Genomic DNA, 18,022 nt, shown 5'->3' on the forward strand with positions numbered 1-18,022 from the left:
TTTGCTTTGTACAACACATCTTCTGTCACCATTCAAGCGTCCTGGCCTAGAATTGCTTCAGCCCGTACAGCCAGTCAAATAAAAAGTGATGTTCGGCCCAACCTGATGTATCTTCCGGGATTTGAGAAGCAATTGTGTCTAGAGGGGCTGCTTGGCTTGTTTATCGAACATCCCTTAAGGTGGCTCAATTAGAGATAATGACGAACACAGACTGTTCTCCACGTAACGTTCGATGGACTCAACTAATGCTGCTGCCGGCAACGTATGTTATAGAGTACCATAAAGTGAACGATATTGGATTTAAAACGAATACCCGGAACACATAATATTCTAAAGGTAGGACTAGTAAAAGGCGTTAGTACATGGGCAGCGAGCGGAGCAGTGTGATAGCATGTGCACATTTTTTTTTTTTTTGTATTGTATTTTATTATTTTACTTGGGCATTCCCAACAGACCCTAAGGTCTTCTTACAGGGTGCCCAAGATGAATGAAATTGTTAAGTTCCTGGCGAAATGAATTGGGGATATGATTTGTGCGAAGGGATTCGGGAAGCGCATTAAAGCGGTCAGCACCAAGGAATGAAATAGATCTGTATCCAGCTTGGGCTTGCACAATGGGTAAGGAAAGGGAATAATTGACTTGGCCGCGGGTTACTCTGTCTGTGTGAGCGCAGTCACGGCGAAGGGAGAACATGTCAGAGAGGAGTGAACTGCAGATATTGTGGATGCAACGGAACACGAAGAATATGGACTTAGTATGATATCTTTTGTCTAAGCTAATTATGTGGTATCGCTCAAGCAAGTATGATGTCCGCGTGAATGTGTTATGCTCAAATATGCATCTAAGTGCTCTCTTACTTATGCGTAGCAGCTGATCTCTCACATTGTCAGCGAGGCAGTGGACATAGGCAGTGCTGGCGTACTCGAGCTTGCTCTGCACATTGGACAAGTGCAGGTGAGAAAGATACACGTATGTGAGTGGGTATGCAATAAGGCCTTTATTAGTGCTAGCGTTTGATTGTTAGTGTGTCTGGTATCAGTTTTAGATCCAATATCGTTCACTTCATGTGTCAATATATGAAATATAGAACGAGTAGAAGACTGAGGCGAAGCCGAGATCTTCTTAAAACGAGGCCTATATTTCATATATTGACCGATTATGGGGGCAATAATATATTTATCACGACACGGCATATCTAAACTGTTTTAGCTTTATCTATAGGAAGAAAGAAATGTGTGTGATGTTGACACGTGTATATTCATCTGATATGATAATTATTATCGTTACCTGTTGACGCTCCAACAGTGCCCAATTTTAATCTACAGCATTATAGCTCATTTGAAGAGTCCTACAAGAAGACCAATGATTGTGTGGGTTTAAGACTTGAGTGCGACGAGTTTTCTTACAATCGATGGCCATGTGAAGAAAACATGCCCCGCCAAAAATAACAGTGTGAGGGGACACGTGCATGTAAAAGTTGGAAAACGTAACCGGAGTTCCCAATTTCCGTCCATAGGCGTAGTGCTAACGATTTCATCTCACTATACATTTCCGTCAGGATTGGCCAGCCAGAGTTTGTTGATTCAGTGCATATTATGCCAGAATGATGACGCCATAGCAGGACCTTTTTTTTACTACTAGTACGTGTTCTGACCAACCTCCCGTAGAACAACATAACGTCGTGTGCGAGAGCTCAATCAACTCCAGTCGAACGTAACTGGAACAGTCGCACAACTGGTGCACACGTGTATATGCAAGTACATGTACATGTACAACTAGCAGAGTAAGCTTGAACGTGTACCTTAAAAGTAAAAAATGTATGCATGCCAACAAAGAACAGAGTCAGAGTCATGACAAAACAGAGACAAACATTTCGGAGAAGAGGAGAAGAAATATGCATATAGGTTCTCGAAAAAACATGTTATATAAAGCTCTCTGGCACCATGACAAGTAGGGCTTGAGGTACATAATATGCTAGAGCCATAGCTAGTGCGCAACACATTCCAGGATTTGCAGGACCTCTTTCCTTTGACTCATCAAGAAGTAAGGTTCTACAAGGAAAGACACCCCTGACAGATATACATGCATATGCATGTAAATATGCAATGCATGTTTATCTTCCCTGCCACCTACATGTACACGTACGCGTGGAAGAATCAAACTACATGTATATGAATTAATTGAGAGAGACTTGTATAGGGTCAAATAAGATTCACATCTACTCTCATTGTGACCTAGAAGGAGATGGCATAAATTCGAATGGCTGACAATGACACTGGATAGAGAAGACAATATGATTAATAATATTCTTGTATCTAGCAACTCTGAGGGATAAAAGAAGGCTTTGTTGGGCCAAAACTTGAAGCACAGTTGTAAAAACACAGTTCAGTGGACAGCTGCACGTTGAAAGAATGAGTGCGTTTCACTCAGCGTCATTTCCCCATTCACCCAGGCCATGATGCCGTCACGAACCGTCCTCGGAACTGTCTTGCGACTTTCTACCACTTCCCAGAATGGCCTGGTGCCTCTGGAGGCACGGAGAGCCGCCAAATTGAACAGCCCTCTGTCAGTGAAGTACTTGACGATGACGTGAAGCTCCTGCTTCAGATGGGCTTCTTGTCCAGAGTACAGTTGGAGAATGAAGGTGCGGACTGTGATAGATTCCTCTCCCACTGCATGGAGTCAGGGTGCAAATGAAGAAAAAGAAGATTCCAACCGGAAATGCACCAAAGGTCCAAAACCATAGAGCCCTATGTACCAACAGTTAGTCTAGAGGCTACTCTGGGGGGGGGAGGGGGAGGGGAGGGTGGAGATATCAAGAAGGTGCCATTTCACTGTGCAGATGGGTCGGGTCAACGGGATTGTTCCCCAAACATAGAGCAGAGCATCTTTACTAGTATAATTATTAGGCTTCCGTTCACCCTGAGATTCATCGTGTGAGCTCACCTCGTACCCCCATAATGGTGCCCCTCCCAGTTGAGATACTGCCTAAGAATGAACGAGGCCTGATCAGAACACACTTACCGTTCTCATCACGGGGGCTTAGTCCGCGGCCTCTTGTTCCCTGCACTCTGCGTAGCCGTTCTCTCACAGCTTCCTGGCAGAGCGTGTAGATCTCGTCCAGGATCGAAAGCGCTGTCCATTCAGCACCTTGGTTTCGAAGCAGCGGCGTGCAGCCTCCATGGCCAGTGACTGTATGACAGACATACAATGGACAACAGTGGCCAATCGTCACATTCAGACAACATGGTTGGCCTGACGGAAAGTTCGGGTTTTCCATTTATTTCCTGTTTGATAGATGAAGATGTAGGGTTTTTTTGTTGATTTCTGTGTGGGCTCAGTATCTGGAGAGATGACATTATAATATTCCGATGCGGGAACGTTTCTTCAACATTGCATCGGCCATACACTTGCACGGTCAAGCTTTTAGAATGTATAGTGTACAGGTGAAAGATGCATAACATGGCTTCTCGCCTTTGATGATAAGCCCATTGTACAATGACGTAATTTGTACCATGAACACCCCACACAGGTGACACAGCCACCTGAGCATGGTCGTCTGGGGAGTTGTACATTGCTGATCCCAGCGTACTCACATGCATTACTAATACATTCCATATTTGGCAATGCACAATGGGCTTATTGAGGGTTTTCTTTCAATAGATTAAATCTGGAAAATAACTGACCATCACGGAGAACGACATCGGCAGGGCTAAGTCTAAGTTCCTCTGGCGTCTTCCAGTTCGGAACTACTGGCTCGCAGCAATCAATGAGAAAGACAGGATCTGTCGACTCACTGCTGCCATCAATAAGACTCCGTGTAAGTTGCTTTAGATCTTGTTCACTGTAGCCGTTCGCTACAGCACGAGATGTGTGCGTGAGAATCCACACTCTCTTCGTCGAAAAGCCAGCATCACTAGCTTCTTCTGGGAGCACTTTTGCTAACAACAGCAACATACAATCAACAAATACACAGTACACAAATACACATACTGCAGTCATCATAGCAGTTAAAGTCAGGATTGTCCTCACAACATGAGCCATGAAGAAGGTGATCCTCCTCTTGTTGACCTCTATTCCTTACTTATACAAAATGTAATGGGGTAGGAGTAAGAGTGATCATACAATGTGAAGTCGAGCTCAAAGCAGGGGATTTTGTCGGGAAGGTTTCGGAAGCGTAAATAAAAAGTGCCCAACCAACGCCGAGGACCGCTGTCCATTCACAACATTGTTGCCTGTAAACCATCAATTTTTCAAGCCCGTGCACGGGACAACAATGTGAGGCACCTCCACAAGTGACACTGACTCACACTGCTATCTGGTGTTCACGAGGTGTTTGTCGCACTGTTAACGGAGCGTCTCTTTACGGTTGTATCTCTGGTGATGTTTGTGCCTGGAGAGCACCATATATTTGGTGCTCTTCAGGCACAATCTTCCTCAGCCTACTCAAGCTCAACTGATGAGGGGTGGCATGAACACTGGAAATACATTACTTGAAAGCCGATCTGCCTAGAGGGCATGCACATTCAATCACAATGTTGAGATCTCAAGATTTATGGATGGCACTCACGGTTGTACAGGGTTCGTAAGTATGAGCAGAACCTCAGACATAGCTCCCTCATCTTCGGTTTCTGACGTGGGTCTAATAGGTCTTCGCCGCTGATCACAAAGGCCACAACCTGACAGCCGTCCAGTACAGTGTCGTAGTCGATGGGTTTCTGCTGAGGGACATGGCTTTTGTGCTCCTGCGAAACCTCTTCACCATCCTGAATGTGCCGATGGAACATGTTCAGGAGGACGTTGTTCGCTTCGTATGGATCCTGGAGTGCAACGGACGGCGTATCTATCACCTTCAGGTAGGGATTGATGCGATGATGGGTCACGTGACGAGTTGTACATCCAGCTAGTGTGCTGCGTGACATGAAGCGATGTGTAATGGCCTTCTCCATCAGCTCCACGAGTGCTGTTTTGCCTGACGAATCCAAGCCGAGAAGAAGTGCGTGCAGTGGCTCCATGCCGGGACCGAAGTAATCCAACACCTCTCGACACAGCTCCTGCTCCGCACCGACCGTTAGCCGTTTCCTCACAGCTGATATTTTGGCTTTCAAATCCGCCTTGGCAGCCACCCTTCGCCGATTTGGTCTTGTCAACTCGCTTTCTTTTTGATCGTCTGTTTTGTCCAGCGTCTCTGTCCGATGCTGTGATTCTTGGATAGGAACTTTCGTCGTTCCAGTTTCTACATGTGCTGGAGTGAAGAGCAGATAACAAAAACAAAAAAGACATCCTGCTAGTTTAGTCACCAACTTCTTCACAATGAGCAACACGTAGAAGGCAAAAAGGTATCCCAGTGCCCAATTTTCGTCGTGAATATTCCATTGAAGCAACGGAATGTTTCACTGCATGCAATAGCAGCTCTTTAATTTATTTGTTTAGCCAAGTATGAGCTGTTTTAATCATCTACTTCGGGCAGGGTATTATAGATACTTACGAGTCTGTCGTGCCTTCGCCCAGTTCAGGTCGGAATCTGGTTGAAACTCCCTGACTTGTATCGGCTGATCCTGGCCCAAGCCCTATAAGCAGGCACACCCAGAAGTAGAACGGGATACCAGTTAAAGAACAGCACAGATCATGTCTCTACGCTTTGAAAACATGCACTATTTACATGTATCTGTATGGTCCAGCAGTATAAATATTAATTTTGTCAGGCACTGCCACTGATAACAAGGAATGAAGCATGTGAATTTGACTGGTCAACAATCCCATGCAAACGCGTTGTGGCTGGTGCACGATGTAACCGACAATGGTAGGTTGCAAAACTGCACAATGGGAACAAGACTTGGCTAGGAAGGACACTGAAAAAGTTTTTAAATATTCCGACGATTGGATGTCTTCTTCAAAATGAGGATGGTTAATGAAGCAGCACTCTTTTATTGAATGGAATTTTATGCATAAAGCTGGTGTAGGACGTCTGAAGGAGAGCAGTAAGTCTATGAATTCACATATAGCCGAATTGTGAAACGCATTGGCGCCAATAGGTACTTGAATTGCACACTATATCACGAGAAGGGAGGATTTTCCCCTTTGACATTCCAACCTGGTGACTAGCATTGTTGCTAGAAATATCAGAGTACTCCGTTGTCGCCCTGGAAACGGAGCGTCTCTGTAGATTTGTATCCCTGGGGATGTTTGGGCCAGAAGAGCAGTATAAGTGGTGCTCCTAAAGCACAATCTTCCTCAACCTAATCAAATTCCCCGAAACACGGTTTAATGAGCAGGGAGTGGTGCTTTCTTGCAGATTTGGTGAGTGGACGGTTCGATGGACTTCTTCTGTGCCCTGGATGGCAGTTGTGAATTAAGTGTCAAATCAAGTCGACGGAATAGCATAAGCTTCAGTGTGGGGAGCAAACCATTTCCTAACAATCATCGCCAAAGTCGCCACCACTATTTCGTATTGTTCTGCCCAGCGTGGGCTTGCGACTAGCTAGTTTGGAGGTGACAGCATTGTCAATGATGGAGGGTCCTGGACGTCTGCTCCCATTGCTAACATTTTGCATACTTCGAAGTTGCTCGATAATGCAGCACAGATATATTCTACAAGCGTGTAGATACGTAAATGATCATGGAAAAGAAAAGAGTTTTGACCATATCTGAGCTGTATTATACTGATAGCCGTGAACTCTGGGGCAGAATATCAGAAATTCCGTGCAGAAGTCTGGGGCTGAAAACAGTAAATTCTGCGGAAATTGTGCAATCCGCGGAATCTCGGAATTCACGGGGGGACAGATTATAGAGCCATGTGAAATGGTACCATTTTTTGATTGGGCGAATACAGTTTATCACCTGGTGTTTTTCCAAGAACCCTGGGCACTGAATGCTGATTTGAGAATATTATTGTAACTTCTCAGTGTACACCTTGTAACTTCTCAGTGTACACCTTGCCTAGTTTCTTGCATCCATACTACTCCGTATAAACTACAATTGCCATAATTATCAATTACAATATCAGTATGACCTTCTCTGATGAGCCTTTGACAGGCGACGCAGCTGTCAGAAGGAAATATTATACCCATGACCCCTTTGTTGCTTGAAATTACTGGTGTGAGTAATGGCTACCGAGGGTAGCAATGGTCGGCTTTAGAGCGGAGGGAGGAGGATAGTTAGTTCGTTGTATTATTCAACAGCCCAATGGTACCGTTGACAGTTTTATAGATATTCAGACTGACTAATTGAAATATTCATCAGATTAGATAGAGAGGGAAGCAGCAGCTTTCGGCTGTGTACAGATCTTTCATTAGCGAGACGTATTTCCCTGATGAATGTCTCTAGAAACTTGTTAGTAAACTTTATTATCCATCTTTTATTTTTGTTCATTTCTACGTCCAATGTCCGCTTTGCTGATCGCCATAATAAAGATATTAATTTTCATCAATGACCACACCAAACCTTGCTTTGCCGGTGGTATGCTGCAGCAACGTCGTGTGCGGGCGGCTGGGGAGCACAGCTCTGGTGTGGTGGCTGATGAAATTCATTTAGTCATCAGATTCAACGTGATGATGCGGAGGTTGCGTGTTCCAACACGACGGGTTTCAGTAATTTACTTACCTGCCTAGGCGCAGCTCCTCTGTGACCCACTTGTCCTTGTCCTGCCCTGGGTCTCGAATGCTGTGGAAATCGACCATGTTGATTTCTGACCGACGCAGCACTTCCAGAAATACGCTCGCCTTGTTGATCGCCATCAGTTTTGCAATAAAAAGATCTTCATATACGAGCTAAACTACAAAGTGTCTGGAGTCTTTGCTGCAAATACCTCAAAAAGGGCAGAGCTTACCACACGGGGCAGAGTAACAGAGACCAAAAATCGTTCTCGAAACTCCGAGTTTCGTGTTTCAAAAAACACTCATCAGACGTAGGAGCTAAACTACGCAAATAGAGCTCCACAATCTTCCATGTGGAATAGAATAATCTTTCCCTATATCTTCTCACGGCACCAGGCTGTACGTTTTTGTACTATTAGCAAAGCCCAGGAAATAGAAACAAATGCCGACCAGGAAATTCTTTAAATAACCGACGAGGAGACAACAGTCGTAAAATAGCAATGAAAAATATCAATTGTGCACTCATAATCATGTATAAACAATTAAAATGAAACAATTCCAGAACGTTTTCGTGTGACCATCATCAGTGGAACATCGTCACATAGTAAGAATCACTAAAACAACCAGTTATATAGCTAGAGTAACATGAAAAGAAGCGTGAGAATGCAGCACAGCTAGCGGTTATGCATAACGCGTGTAGTGTGAACCTTTGCAGTGTATCTGAGAATGGTAGCAGTAGATGAATGTGGCAGCTGTGAGTGCATCACTCTCTTCGCTCTGTCTTTCTTAAGAACGGATATCCAGGATCACTATTAGCGAAACTACTCACGAACAATGCGCCCCGTAAGGAACTGACAATCGGCCCGGCTCCTTGTCGTGTCTTCCTGTGCCTGCCTTGGAAAGGCGCGGAGTCGACAAAGGTCAGTCGTATTGTCAAGTCTATTGTCCAGAAGACGTACTATGCAGTGAATGTAGTAACTGTCTTCACCACGATACGTTCGTTCACGGTGTTGAAGGACGTCCTGCCGACCCATCATTTGAGTCACCTCATTTATCATTTTGAATGCCGACAGTGCGGTAGTCGGTATGTTGGCAGGACGCTTCAACACTTGTCCGAACGTATCAAACAACACGTCCCATTGTCCTTGTTGTCAAAAGCGGCCAGGGCAGGCAGGCCAAAGCGTGGGAGGCCGAGAAAACACCCGTTGCCTACTACTACGCCTGTCAGTATTACAACACAACCAGAAACGGATACAACACCGGACTCAACAGTAGCGCAACACACGAATCTGGTGTCACTCTTGACGACAACAACACGGCATGGGAGACCACCGGACGACCGTTCATTAACAAACCCGATGGCGGTAACGGAAAGATCACCAGGAGAACGAAATGAAAATGGAGGAAAAACGAATCTGAGGAGAAGCCAGAGACTAGCGGAGACACGACTGAGAAAAATGGAGAAGGCGGAACCAGTAGTGGCAGGTGAAAGTACGGGCGCAGCAGTGAACACGTCAAGGAGAAAGAAGCGATGGCATGAGGAGATGGAGATGGAGGATGATGATGGGGATGAACAGGATGGTCAGGAGGAAAGTAAGGGTGAGCAGGAACGGGAAGTGGAGGATGAGAGTGATACGGACGAGGAGGAGTTCGACATCGACAAGAGCAAGTCTGCCATCTACAAGCATTTGGTGTCCAGTCCGGATTGTCGTAAGTTGTTTGACGATTCCTGGTTTAGTGTTATTTGTCGCGCGCGTTTCTTTAAGCAGTTGCAGGTGTTGGAAGCTGTATATATTCGCACACGTGACCCTGTTCTATGCAAGCAAAAAGAAAATGTTGTAGCACTCACACTTTTTAAATAATACGCACTCACCAGTTTTTGTTCACACGCACTCACAGCTGCCACATTCATCTACTGCTACCATTCTCAGATACACTGCAAAGGTTCACACTACACGCGTTATGCATAACCGCTAGCTGTGCTGCATTCTCACGCTTCTTTTCATGTTACTCTAGCTATATAACTGGTTGTTTTAGTGATTCTTACTATGTGACGATGTTCCACTGATGATGGTCACACGAAAACGTTCTGGAATTGTTTCATTTTAATTGTTTATACATGATTATGAGTGCACAATTGATATTTTTCATTGCTATTTTAGGAAATTCTTTCCACAAGTTTCAGTGTCAGAAGCAAGCTGTTGAGCTCAGTCCACCCGCTTTGATGCTAAAGCTGATACGTTCACCGCTGCACATAAAACCACTTGCCACTCACGAACATGTTAGCGCTGCCAGCAGGCCGACACGAGCACCTCTGCTCAAACGTTAGGCGTACTGCGCATCACTCTCTTCAGCACGCACGTCCCCTAACCCTAGCAGTACATAGTGTGCCTGCAGCGATGTCCATACGTTCATTGTTTCCCGCTCCTCATGCGAAGTAAAGCTCCAGGATATCGAAACACGGAAAGCAACTCGGGAGAAAGCCAACTTTTCCGCTCAGTATTTTCATCATCTTCTGTTTCTTAGCAGTCGTCTCCTCTGAAGAGGGCTCTTCGATATGGGATTCGGACAATCGGTAAGCATGAAAAGGATGTTACGCTTGAGCCCACGCTGGAGAAATAATGCTTTATCAAAATTGCCATTGTCTCTCTGTACGCTGAACGTGTAGTATCTTACGAAAGAGGTAACGTTTGACGCCGCAAAGTTCAAACAAAGTCGAGATGAACTGGTACAAGGAAAAGAAAAAGAGCTGGTTGCTGAGATGGAAAAATGGGTAAGTTGAAAGTAATTAGTTGTTCTTCCACTAATGCAATGGTACAGTTCTAAACGGTCCACAACCTGACCGAGCATTGTGTTCATGGGAATTATCCGGCAGATTGTTTTGCTTGAACCCAAATGTGTTAGTGAGGTAGATTAGCCGGAATGCAATTTTCCTGCTCCAGGCAATTGGCCAGAGTGAAGGTGTTGCGTTTTACCATTTTCCTGTGGATATACATATATCAGACTTCTAAAGGGTGCTAAACCGCGTCAGTCTTTTGTTAGTCAGGTATCTGATCGTGAAAACGGAGTGAAATGTGTCTTGTTGAATATCATGATGTTCGATAGTCTACTTGCTGATCAATGTAGCAACCAGTGTGATAGTGCCTTTGCTACTTGCGTTATGCAGAGCTCACTGACGTCACTTGTCAGTTTGAGCATTCTGGCAAGTTACTAAGTACATTCGGGCCTGGTTTAAATCTCGCTTTGGAAATTATTTCATTGCTACTGTATCACGTTCAGGCTAATTTTCTCTGGGCTGGGTTGGCGAGTCCACAAAGAACGAAACAGGTCTGTCCGCAGCTTGAGTAGTGACGTTCTTAATGCAATGAATAAAGACGTTTTTCTTCTTTTCCTTTATCCAAACACCACTTTAAATGCCTAACATGAGATGCAGCAAGGGAAGCATGTACAATATGAATCAGTTATTGAGGTTGCATCACCTGACAGGGTTGGTCTACAGTAAAATGAAAATGTACGTTCCAGAACTGTGGTCCGCACAAGGTCTGGACATGTCCGGGAGGATGGGATTCGAATTTTCTGCAATAGTACGGAGGATTAGCAAGACGAAATTCGCGTTCGCGTTCGTAAACATTTTTCAGTTCGCGAACTGCATTGCGAACTTTCGCATTTTTCGTTCTGAAAAGTAGTCGGAACACGAATCGCGGATTCATGTCAGGGCAGTCATAAATTTACCACGCTGTACTGTCTGTAGACAATGTACGTCGTGTCAACGTCATGCACGTGCGAATTCTGTTTGCTAATCCTTCTCATAACGCGAATTCCGTCACTGAGTTCGACTTTCCTTGGAGAGCGAACGCGAACGCGAATTTCGTCTTGCTAATCCTCCGTAGTGAGAGGCGGTGCGTTCGCATCTATTCTCCAATGACGCATGCAGGTGCTACTATATATACTCTTCCAATTGGAGGGCTCCACAGAAGAAGAAGCGGACCGGGAGTCATGACTTTGTACATCTATCGTTATGCTGCTTCATTACGCGATTTGTTTTCTATTTTATTTCTTTATTGAGGGCTCAGCGTTCCTACATTTGGCCGTTTGGGTAACTCAATAATATTGTAACTCATTGCGTATATGTGTGTGTATCGGTTTGCAGTTCGATGAAACAATGAGGATGTACAAGCGGTACTGCCTACGATATAGGCCTAACCGCCAAACGCGTGAATTGTTTACAGGTCTCACGACCATGGTGGAGTTTGGCGAACTTCGAATCTTGTTGATTGGTCGCTCTGGTGTCGGGAAGAGTGCTACAGTCAACAGATTCCTGGAGATATTCAGACAGCCAGAGACGCAACAGGTAACCCGCCACATTCTATATTATTGCATTCACCAATTCTAGACATCCTGGCCGAGTGTTGTCCTGAAACAATGGAGATTTACGAGCAATACCACCTACGATATAGGCCTAATTACCAAATTCTGCGACAGAAGAGTTACACATCACAGAGTTTACACATGACATAACATTGTTCCAAAAGTAGAAAATGATGGCAAACAGTGCGAAGTAACTACAAGAGAGTTGAGCCCAACGCAGAATTATGTAGGACCCCGTAGCTGTCATGCACCGCCTCCAAATAGTGTGTCACGTGAGATTAAGCTTTGCACTCAAGGCAGCAGAACGTTACAGGGTAAAATTGCTTATAAATAATGCAATATGGAATTAACAAAATTACTTCGACGTAAATTTTAATCAGGCTTGCCGATAGGGAAGTAATGTACGCAGTTTGTAGGCCCCTCTTGTTGCATGCAAGTGTGAAATGTTCTGTACTCGCACCCAGAGCAGCAAGGAGTCTACAGGCCAGTTACTTACCACAGGCGGATGTGTGACCCTGCTGTGAAGGAAACCACCCACAATTCATAAATTTCATCAGTGTGGATCTAATCGCCTAGCTTGTAAATGACTCCGAACTGGCTATGATAATAGTATGTTGAAAACCGATAAAAGCTTTATTGTACTGCAGATCTTCATCTACGACTTCAATGCCGGTGAGGAATGCCAATCTAAAATTAACAGTTTGGTTATAAGACCAAACAAAACCTCGTTATATAGAGTGTCAAACATTTGATCGACCCCAACCGGTAGATTTTGACTGGCGGATGGTTTTTGTTAAATGTCTTGCAGGAATATTGTTGTGGAGAAGGTGACAAGCGTGTCACGGATGCGCTGCTGGAAGCGGCCGACATTGCCGAAGAAGGAGGATTTTTGTTGAGATCCCCCCAGGGCCAGGGTGATGACTACCGTATGAATGCTACGAAGGTTCGCGCTCTCTTCACCAATCAGCTGCGCCACGGTGATATATATGCACGAGAAATCAGGCCAACTGCTGATAACTACACGCCTGGTGAATGCCATGCTGTCCTGCACATCATCCGGGCCTACGAAGTAAATATCAAGGATATGCTAGTCGAGGAACTGGAGGAATTAAGGTGTACCCGAGATGCCCTGCGTGAGCTTGGTACGTGCGGTCGTGCTTTTGAAACCCACCTTCTGTCCTTGCATGTACACGTATGTGTGTGTTACCCGCGTTGGGATTCACTTGGTCCGTTCTCTCATAGGTTATTCTCCTTTGTTGTATGAATATGACCCATGCACGAAGGCACACAATGAAAACCTTGGCAAATTCCGTTGTGACTCTTAGTTTCATGGCTGAACAAATCATCGGACAACGACAACGTTTTCTGATGATTGGAGACAACGATAACGTTCTCTGGTGATTGTTTCCATCATGAAACTCTGACCAGCAGAGTCCTTTTCTTGAGTGGTTGTGGATTCGAATCATACAATCCGTTTGTAATGAGCCTGAAGTGTGTCCTTTTTATGAGTACAATCCGTTTGCTTCGTCATAATGGTTTTTTATTTACATCGAATTTAATATGCTTTGTTGTCCCTTATCAATCGCAGATGTTGTTCCTGTGACAATAATCACGGGCTCTAGATGGGAAAACTACACAGACAGTGACATGGAGCTCAAGCGGCAGGCAGCAGCACGCCGGACAGGCTCACCACTGCAGTACACGTTCACCATTGACAACAAGACTCCTGCAGATGATCCGATTCGCCTGAAGAGGTTGCGCCTGACGCTGCTGCTAGCATTACGGGCCTCTGCGATCCTAGCTGAACAGAGACTCCACCGCAAGGAGCTGCAGAGACGCCGAATTGCCCGACCACAGCAATCTGAGGACGGTATGTAAAATTATTCACAAGTTCGTTAGATGTATGCCCTCGCTCATGGACATTTCCTGAGACCTGCACCCGTACGTTTTAAATATCTTTCTACATACACAAAAAAATCTCCAGTCAGTGCCACATGCCGGCAACGCAGGCTGCTTTGGTTTGGCCATGTGGTGCGAGAGGGTCCAGAATCCGCCTCGTTCCAAGCACTTGAGCTATCCATCAACACACACGACATAAAGAAAAACCCGTGGCCGTCCACCATTGCGGTGGATAGATACGATTCGGCACGACCTTAAGGCAGCGGATCTCTCCGTGGAGATCGCTCTCCAAGCTGATGGAGATAGACTAACTTGGCTTGACACTGTTGACAGATGCATCGGCTCTGCTCCTGTTTAACAGGTTCAAGGAGGATGCGAGCTGTGTGTATTATTATAATGATTATTATTATTATTATCAGTGGGAAAAATACGGAATTAAGGATACAACCAAAGAAACTGAAGTTAAGTACCGTAAATAGAAAGGTGTTAGAAATAACAACAAAATACAAGTGCAATAAAACCATTAGTTCCGTATTTTTCCCACTGATGATAGGAACAAGAAAATCGATTATGGGTTTTCAATAATATTTTTTTATTATTATTATTCTACATGTAACTCGGATGTTGAGCCATAAATAATGTAGAAAGGAAAAGGACATAATACGAGTTTCTGACTGCATATAGTATCCAGTTACAGTGATGGAGAGTTACTCTTAACTCGTATCCATATGTCTTTTTTCTCTTCCACATGTTTCTACATGTACTTGAAAACTACTTCAAAGTGCTTAGCTTCTCACATTGCTATGGATGTCTGTGAGACAAACGTGCATGGGTCATCGAGCGGAATGACTGCACTGTCCCTTGTGTAACATCATTTTTTTCTTAACAAAACCACTTAGTATTTCTCTGATGCTACGATAAAGAAAATTTAGTTCTAAATTGATTCAGGCTTGTTCACCTTTTCTGCATTCAGGAAAGTACGTTGTGGCAGCATTTCTCAAATCCATCGCCTCACAATTTGGGTGGCCGTCCACGTTACTGGAAGATGTAGAGCAGCGCTTGGCTGCAGTATGGCTTAATAGAAAAAAGAAGAACTTGGTGGACGGCAATTTCATCACCCCGGCTGAGTTTGTCTCAATACTGGCCTCCCGGAACAAAGAAGTATGGGACAGAATCTTCCCGCCTCTGGCTGCTGATGCATTGGAAGCACAGGTGAAGTCACAACTGCACGGCTTTGCTGAGGACTGTGGGCTAACGAACTACTCTGACCTCGACCTACCGACTGTTGCTGATCGTGAGTTGGTCACCGCATACCTAGAAACCTGCCCAGCGCGAGGGCAATAGACTGAACCTGAATAGGAGCAATAATAAAATTCACTTTTGTGGTGGTCACATACGTACGACCCACGCTGTTGGCTTGGCGAAGAGTGGTCCCAAAAAATCAAAATTGAACGATTCCCCTGATACACTGCCAGTTGGCGTAGTGGAATATCAGCATTAAATTTGTTTTCAAATCTCGATTTCTCAATGTAAAATGAATAAAAATTTATATCCTACTTTCTGTACCTATAGAAATACATTGCCACTCACTTGCACATCATCTCATTTTAAATTTAGCAATTTCTTCAACTTTTTCTAGTACTCGCTCTCATGGTGTCATTATCACGCACAGCCATTCTAGTACAAAATCGATTCAGGTGGAAACTTTCTTTCGATACTACCCTACTAATCTTTATTTTGAATTTCACAATTTCCTTCCCTACAACAGTTTTTTTCAATATGAATGAACATGGATCTTCATAGATTTAAATTGTGTGAATGGTATGCGAGCCAACATCAGCTGCACTTCACGTAAAGAGTTCTCAATGGAGTGATTTTTGTGACTTTTGCATCATATTTGAAGAAGGGCTGAGGCTTCCTGCAGCTTCATCTGTGAAAAGAATTCGGGTGGACACACCCATTCCCATAGCGCTGCACATCACATCCGAACCAGTTCCGTTATTTTTACAACGTTTCGGCACTTGGCCATCGTCAGGTATACACTACGCGTGTATAGTAGTTATACACTACGCGTTAACGGCTATTATGTTATTGTTGGTGTAAGCTGTAGGGGCTTTGTTACGGGCCTTTTCCTTCTCGAGACATGTAAAGCAATGATAATATTTGGCGCCTTTTTCGGCGCTATGTCTCTCCCCATTTCGTCAGGCCAGAATATGCTCATTTCAGGACGGGGTTATCATCGGTTATCCCTTCCATCCTGTTACTTATAGCGTTTTTAGGTCTTTACCAGTGGGCGCGAGCTCCAATGTGGGTAGAATTGAGGAGGAAAGGGTGGTTAGACCGAGTGCACTCGGCCAACGTGAGGTCTCGGATTCATAGTAAACTTGAGGTACAAATATCATGAGAGAAAAAGAGGAGAGAGAGGAGGGGGGGGGGGGGGTAGTTTGAATGCTAGGGGGCACGTATGAATGAAAAGCGAATCACAATTACTATTATTATTCTTCACACATATCCGCCGGATGAGTACGCGTGGCCCATGCACCACGAATACAAACCAGCATATGTTCCCTCGGCAATACAAGCAAGCAAGCACGCAAAGATAAATGAGAGCCCAGGCAGCGAAAACAAAACGAAGAGACATGAGGACATAGGCAACGAAAACAATTCCAAAGCGTAGCCTGGGATTGAATGTGTGCATCTGGGTACGACAGTTAATACGGCTAGCGCACAATGGCTTTCGTGAAAACAAGCACAGAGCCTAATTAACCATAATAAAAAAGTAGTAATGATTTTAAACAAAATGTTTCAGGAATGGAAATGTGCTATTAACGCCTGATAGGGGCTGGACATTGACAGAGAATAAGCTGCGAAATATGAGAGTGAATGTATATCAGGCACACGCTGTTAAAAACCAAGCAACATTAGACTGTGATCTACGCATTTTGAATGTCTCATTAGTATTGACAGAAATCATAGGTACGTGGAGCGTAATATTGGAAAAATCGGCTTTCTTCCTGTCTGCTGAATAGTTTATGAGGCCGATGTGCACCGACATGCTTCCTAGTTTTCGTGTGTAAACACCCATATGAGATTGTACATGAAAAAAACCAGGCCAAAAGCACCAACAATGATGCCCAAGACAACGAGGCCAGCAAATCTAGCACCCTGGAAAGGTGTTTCTGTTCGTGCCTAGAAACATGAAAACGAAAAGGCAGAGAAATAGAAATTGGACTAGTAAAGCACATTCGAACGTTATAACTGTCAAGTACCAGTTTGATAACGTGGGTGTGGCATACCCACCTCCCATTAGGCACCGGCGGATTATGCTGGCATAATTATTGGCATATTTTTTGGTAAAGAACTCTTCCTCTCCTCTCCTCCATGCGCTCTCACAGCCGACTCACTGCTACTCTCAGTAGCCATTACACACACCAACCAAGAAAGGGTTGCTGGTAGGTACTGAAATTCCTCCTGACAGCTGTTTCGCCTTCATAAGGCTCATCAGAGAAGGTGATATTGAGTAGGATGATATCAGGTGGAGATGGTCAAATTTATACTACAAAACATGGGCGCAAGATTACGGGCAAAGTGTGAGAATGAGAAGTTACAATTCTCCAGCAACACAGTGCCAGGGATTCCAAGAAAATGGCAGGTGAGTAATCCAATCACAAGCTGCTAACCTCTCTAGCAACACAGTGCCAGGGGTTCCAAGAAAATTGCAGGTGAGAAATCCAATCACAAGCTGCTAACATTGATTTTCTAACGGCTAGGTGATAGTTTAAGAATTGCCAGCCCGTTATATAAAATTTATATAACCAGTGGTATTTAATACCACTGGCCATGCCTTGATCAGGGATCATGCGTGAACTGATGGTGGCGGTGTTGCGAAGGGGAGATATGTTCCGGAGGATGACTTTCCAGCTTGGAAAGCCCGCACGGCCAGGGGTATATTAAATTTTACCAATATTTTAAACGTCAACGGAATGAGTCAAAATGACTATACAGCTGCAATTATGTCATAAATTAATATCACCCGCATGACATGGATAGAGTAGCCGACTGGTGGTTCCGCACCATTTGGCCTGTAGAATTGTGCAGGGTATGTAGAGAAACCAGCGAAATTCCGTACGAATATCATTAATTTTGATATGATGAGTTTT

General features: G+C 44.5%; 3 protein-coding genes across 4 annotated transcripts in view; 1 reads left to right on the plus strand and 2 right to left on the minus strand.

Moving 5' to 3' along the window:
- Positions 1-1,784: 1,784 nt before the first annotated feature.
- On the minus strand, positions 1,785-8,016 carry LOC135811994 (uncharacterized). The gene is made up of 6 exons (XM_065325282.1): positions 7,603-8,016; positions 5,489-5,570; positions 4,571-5,245; positions 3,687-3,941; positions 3,025-3,192; positions 1,785-2,672 (listed from the first exon to the last, which is right to left on the minus strand). The coding sequence occupies exons 3-6, from the start codon at positions 5,013-5,015 to the stop codon at positions 2,386-2,388; spliced, it is 1,155 nt and encodes a 384-aa protein (XP_065181354.1). The 5' UTR covers positions 5,016-5,245; positions 5,489-5,570; positions 7,603-8,016; the 3' UTR covers positions 1,785-2,385.
- A 1,803-nt stretch (positions 8,017-9,819) lies between these two features.
- Positions 9,820-15,736, plus strand: LOC135812000 (uncharacterized). 2 transcript variants are annotated; one of them, XM_065325290.1, is made up of 6 exons: positions 9,820-10,170; positions 10,264-10,368; positions 11,746-11,946; positions 12,772-13,105; positions 13,552-13,833; positions 14,836-15,736. In XM_065325290.1, exons 1-6 carry the CDS (start codon positions 10,153-10,155, stop codon positions 15,204-15,206), a joined length of 1,311 nt encoding a protein of 436 aa, XP_065181362.1. In that variant the 5' UTR covers positions 9,820-10,152; the 3' UTR covers positions 15,207-15,736. The 2 variants fall into 2 exon arrangements, with proteins under 2 accessions (XP_065181362.1, XP_065181363.1); XM_065325291.1 differs by lacking the exon at positions 11,746-11,946.
- Positions 15,737-16,342: 606 nt separating this feature from the next.
- Positions 16,343-18,022, minus strand: part of LOC135811999 (uncharacterized) — a 113,994-nt gene continuing 112,314 nt past the window's right edge. The window contains exon 8 of the mRNA XM_065325288.1: positions 16,343-17,051. Within this exon, the coding sequence (XP_065181360.1) occupies positions 16,923-17,051 (129 nt within the window). The 3' untranslated portion in view covers positions 16,343-16,922. The remainder of the gene's footprint in view (positions 17,052-18,022) is intronic.

The sequence above is a fragment of the Sycon ciliatum genome, chromosome 3, assembly GCF_964019385.1.
Source record: "Sycon ciliatum chromosome 3, ocSycCili1.1, whole genome shotgun sequence".
Lineage (NCBI taxonomy): Eukaryota > Metazoa > Porifera > Calcarea > Leucosolenida > Sycettidae > Sycon > Sycon ciliatum.

Excerpts from the sequence above, each read along its gene's own strand:
- LOC135812000 (XM_065325290.1), top strand. Across the intron at positions 10,369-11,745 it reads TTGCTGAGATGGAAAAATGG|TTCGATGAAACAATGAGGAT; the intron begins GTAAGTTGAAAG and ends ATCGGTTTGCAG. Across the intron at positions 13,834-14,835 it reads ACCACAGCAATCTGAGGACG|GAAAGTACGTTGTGGCAGCA; the intron begins GTATGTAAAATT and ends TTCTGCATTCAG.
- LOC135811994 (XM_065325282.1), bottom strand. The coding sequence starts at position 5,015 with ATGGAGCCACTGCACGCACTTCTTCTCGGCTTGGATTCGTCAGGCAAA. Across the intron at positions 3,193-3,686 it reads CGATGTCGTTCTCCGTGATG|TCACTGGCCATGGAGGCTGC; the intron begins GTCAGTTATTTT and ends TCTGTCATACAG. Across the intron at positions 2,673-3,024 it reads AAGCCCCCGTGATGAGAACG|TGGGAGAGGAATCTATCACA; the intron begins GTAAGTGTGTTC and ends GACTCCATGCAG.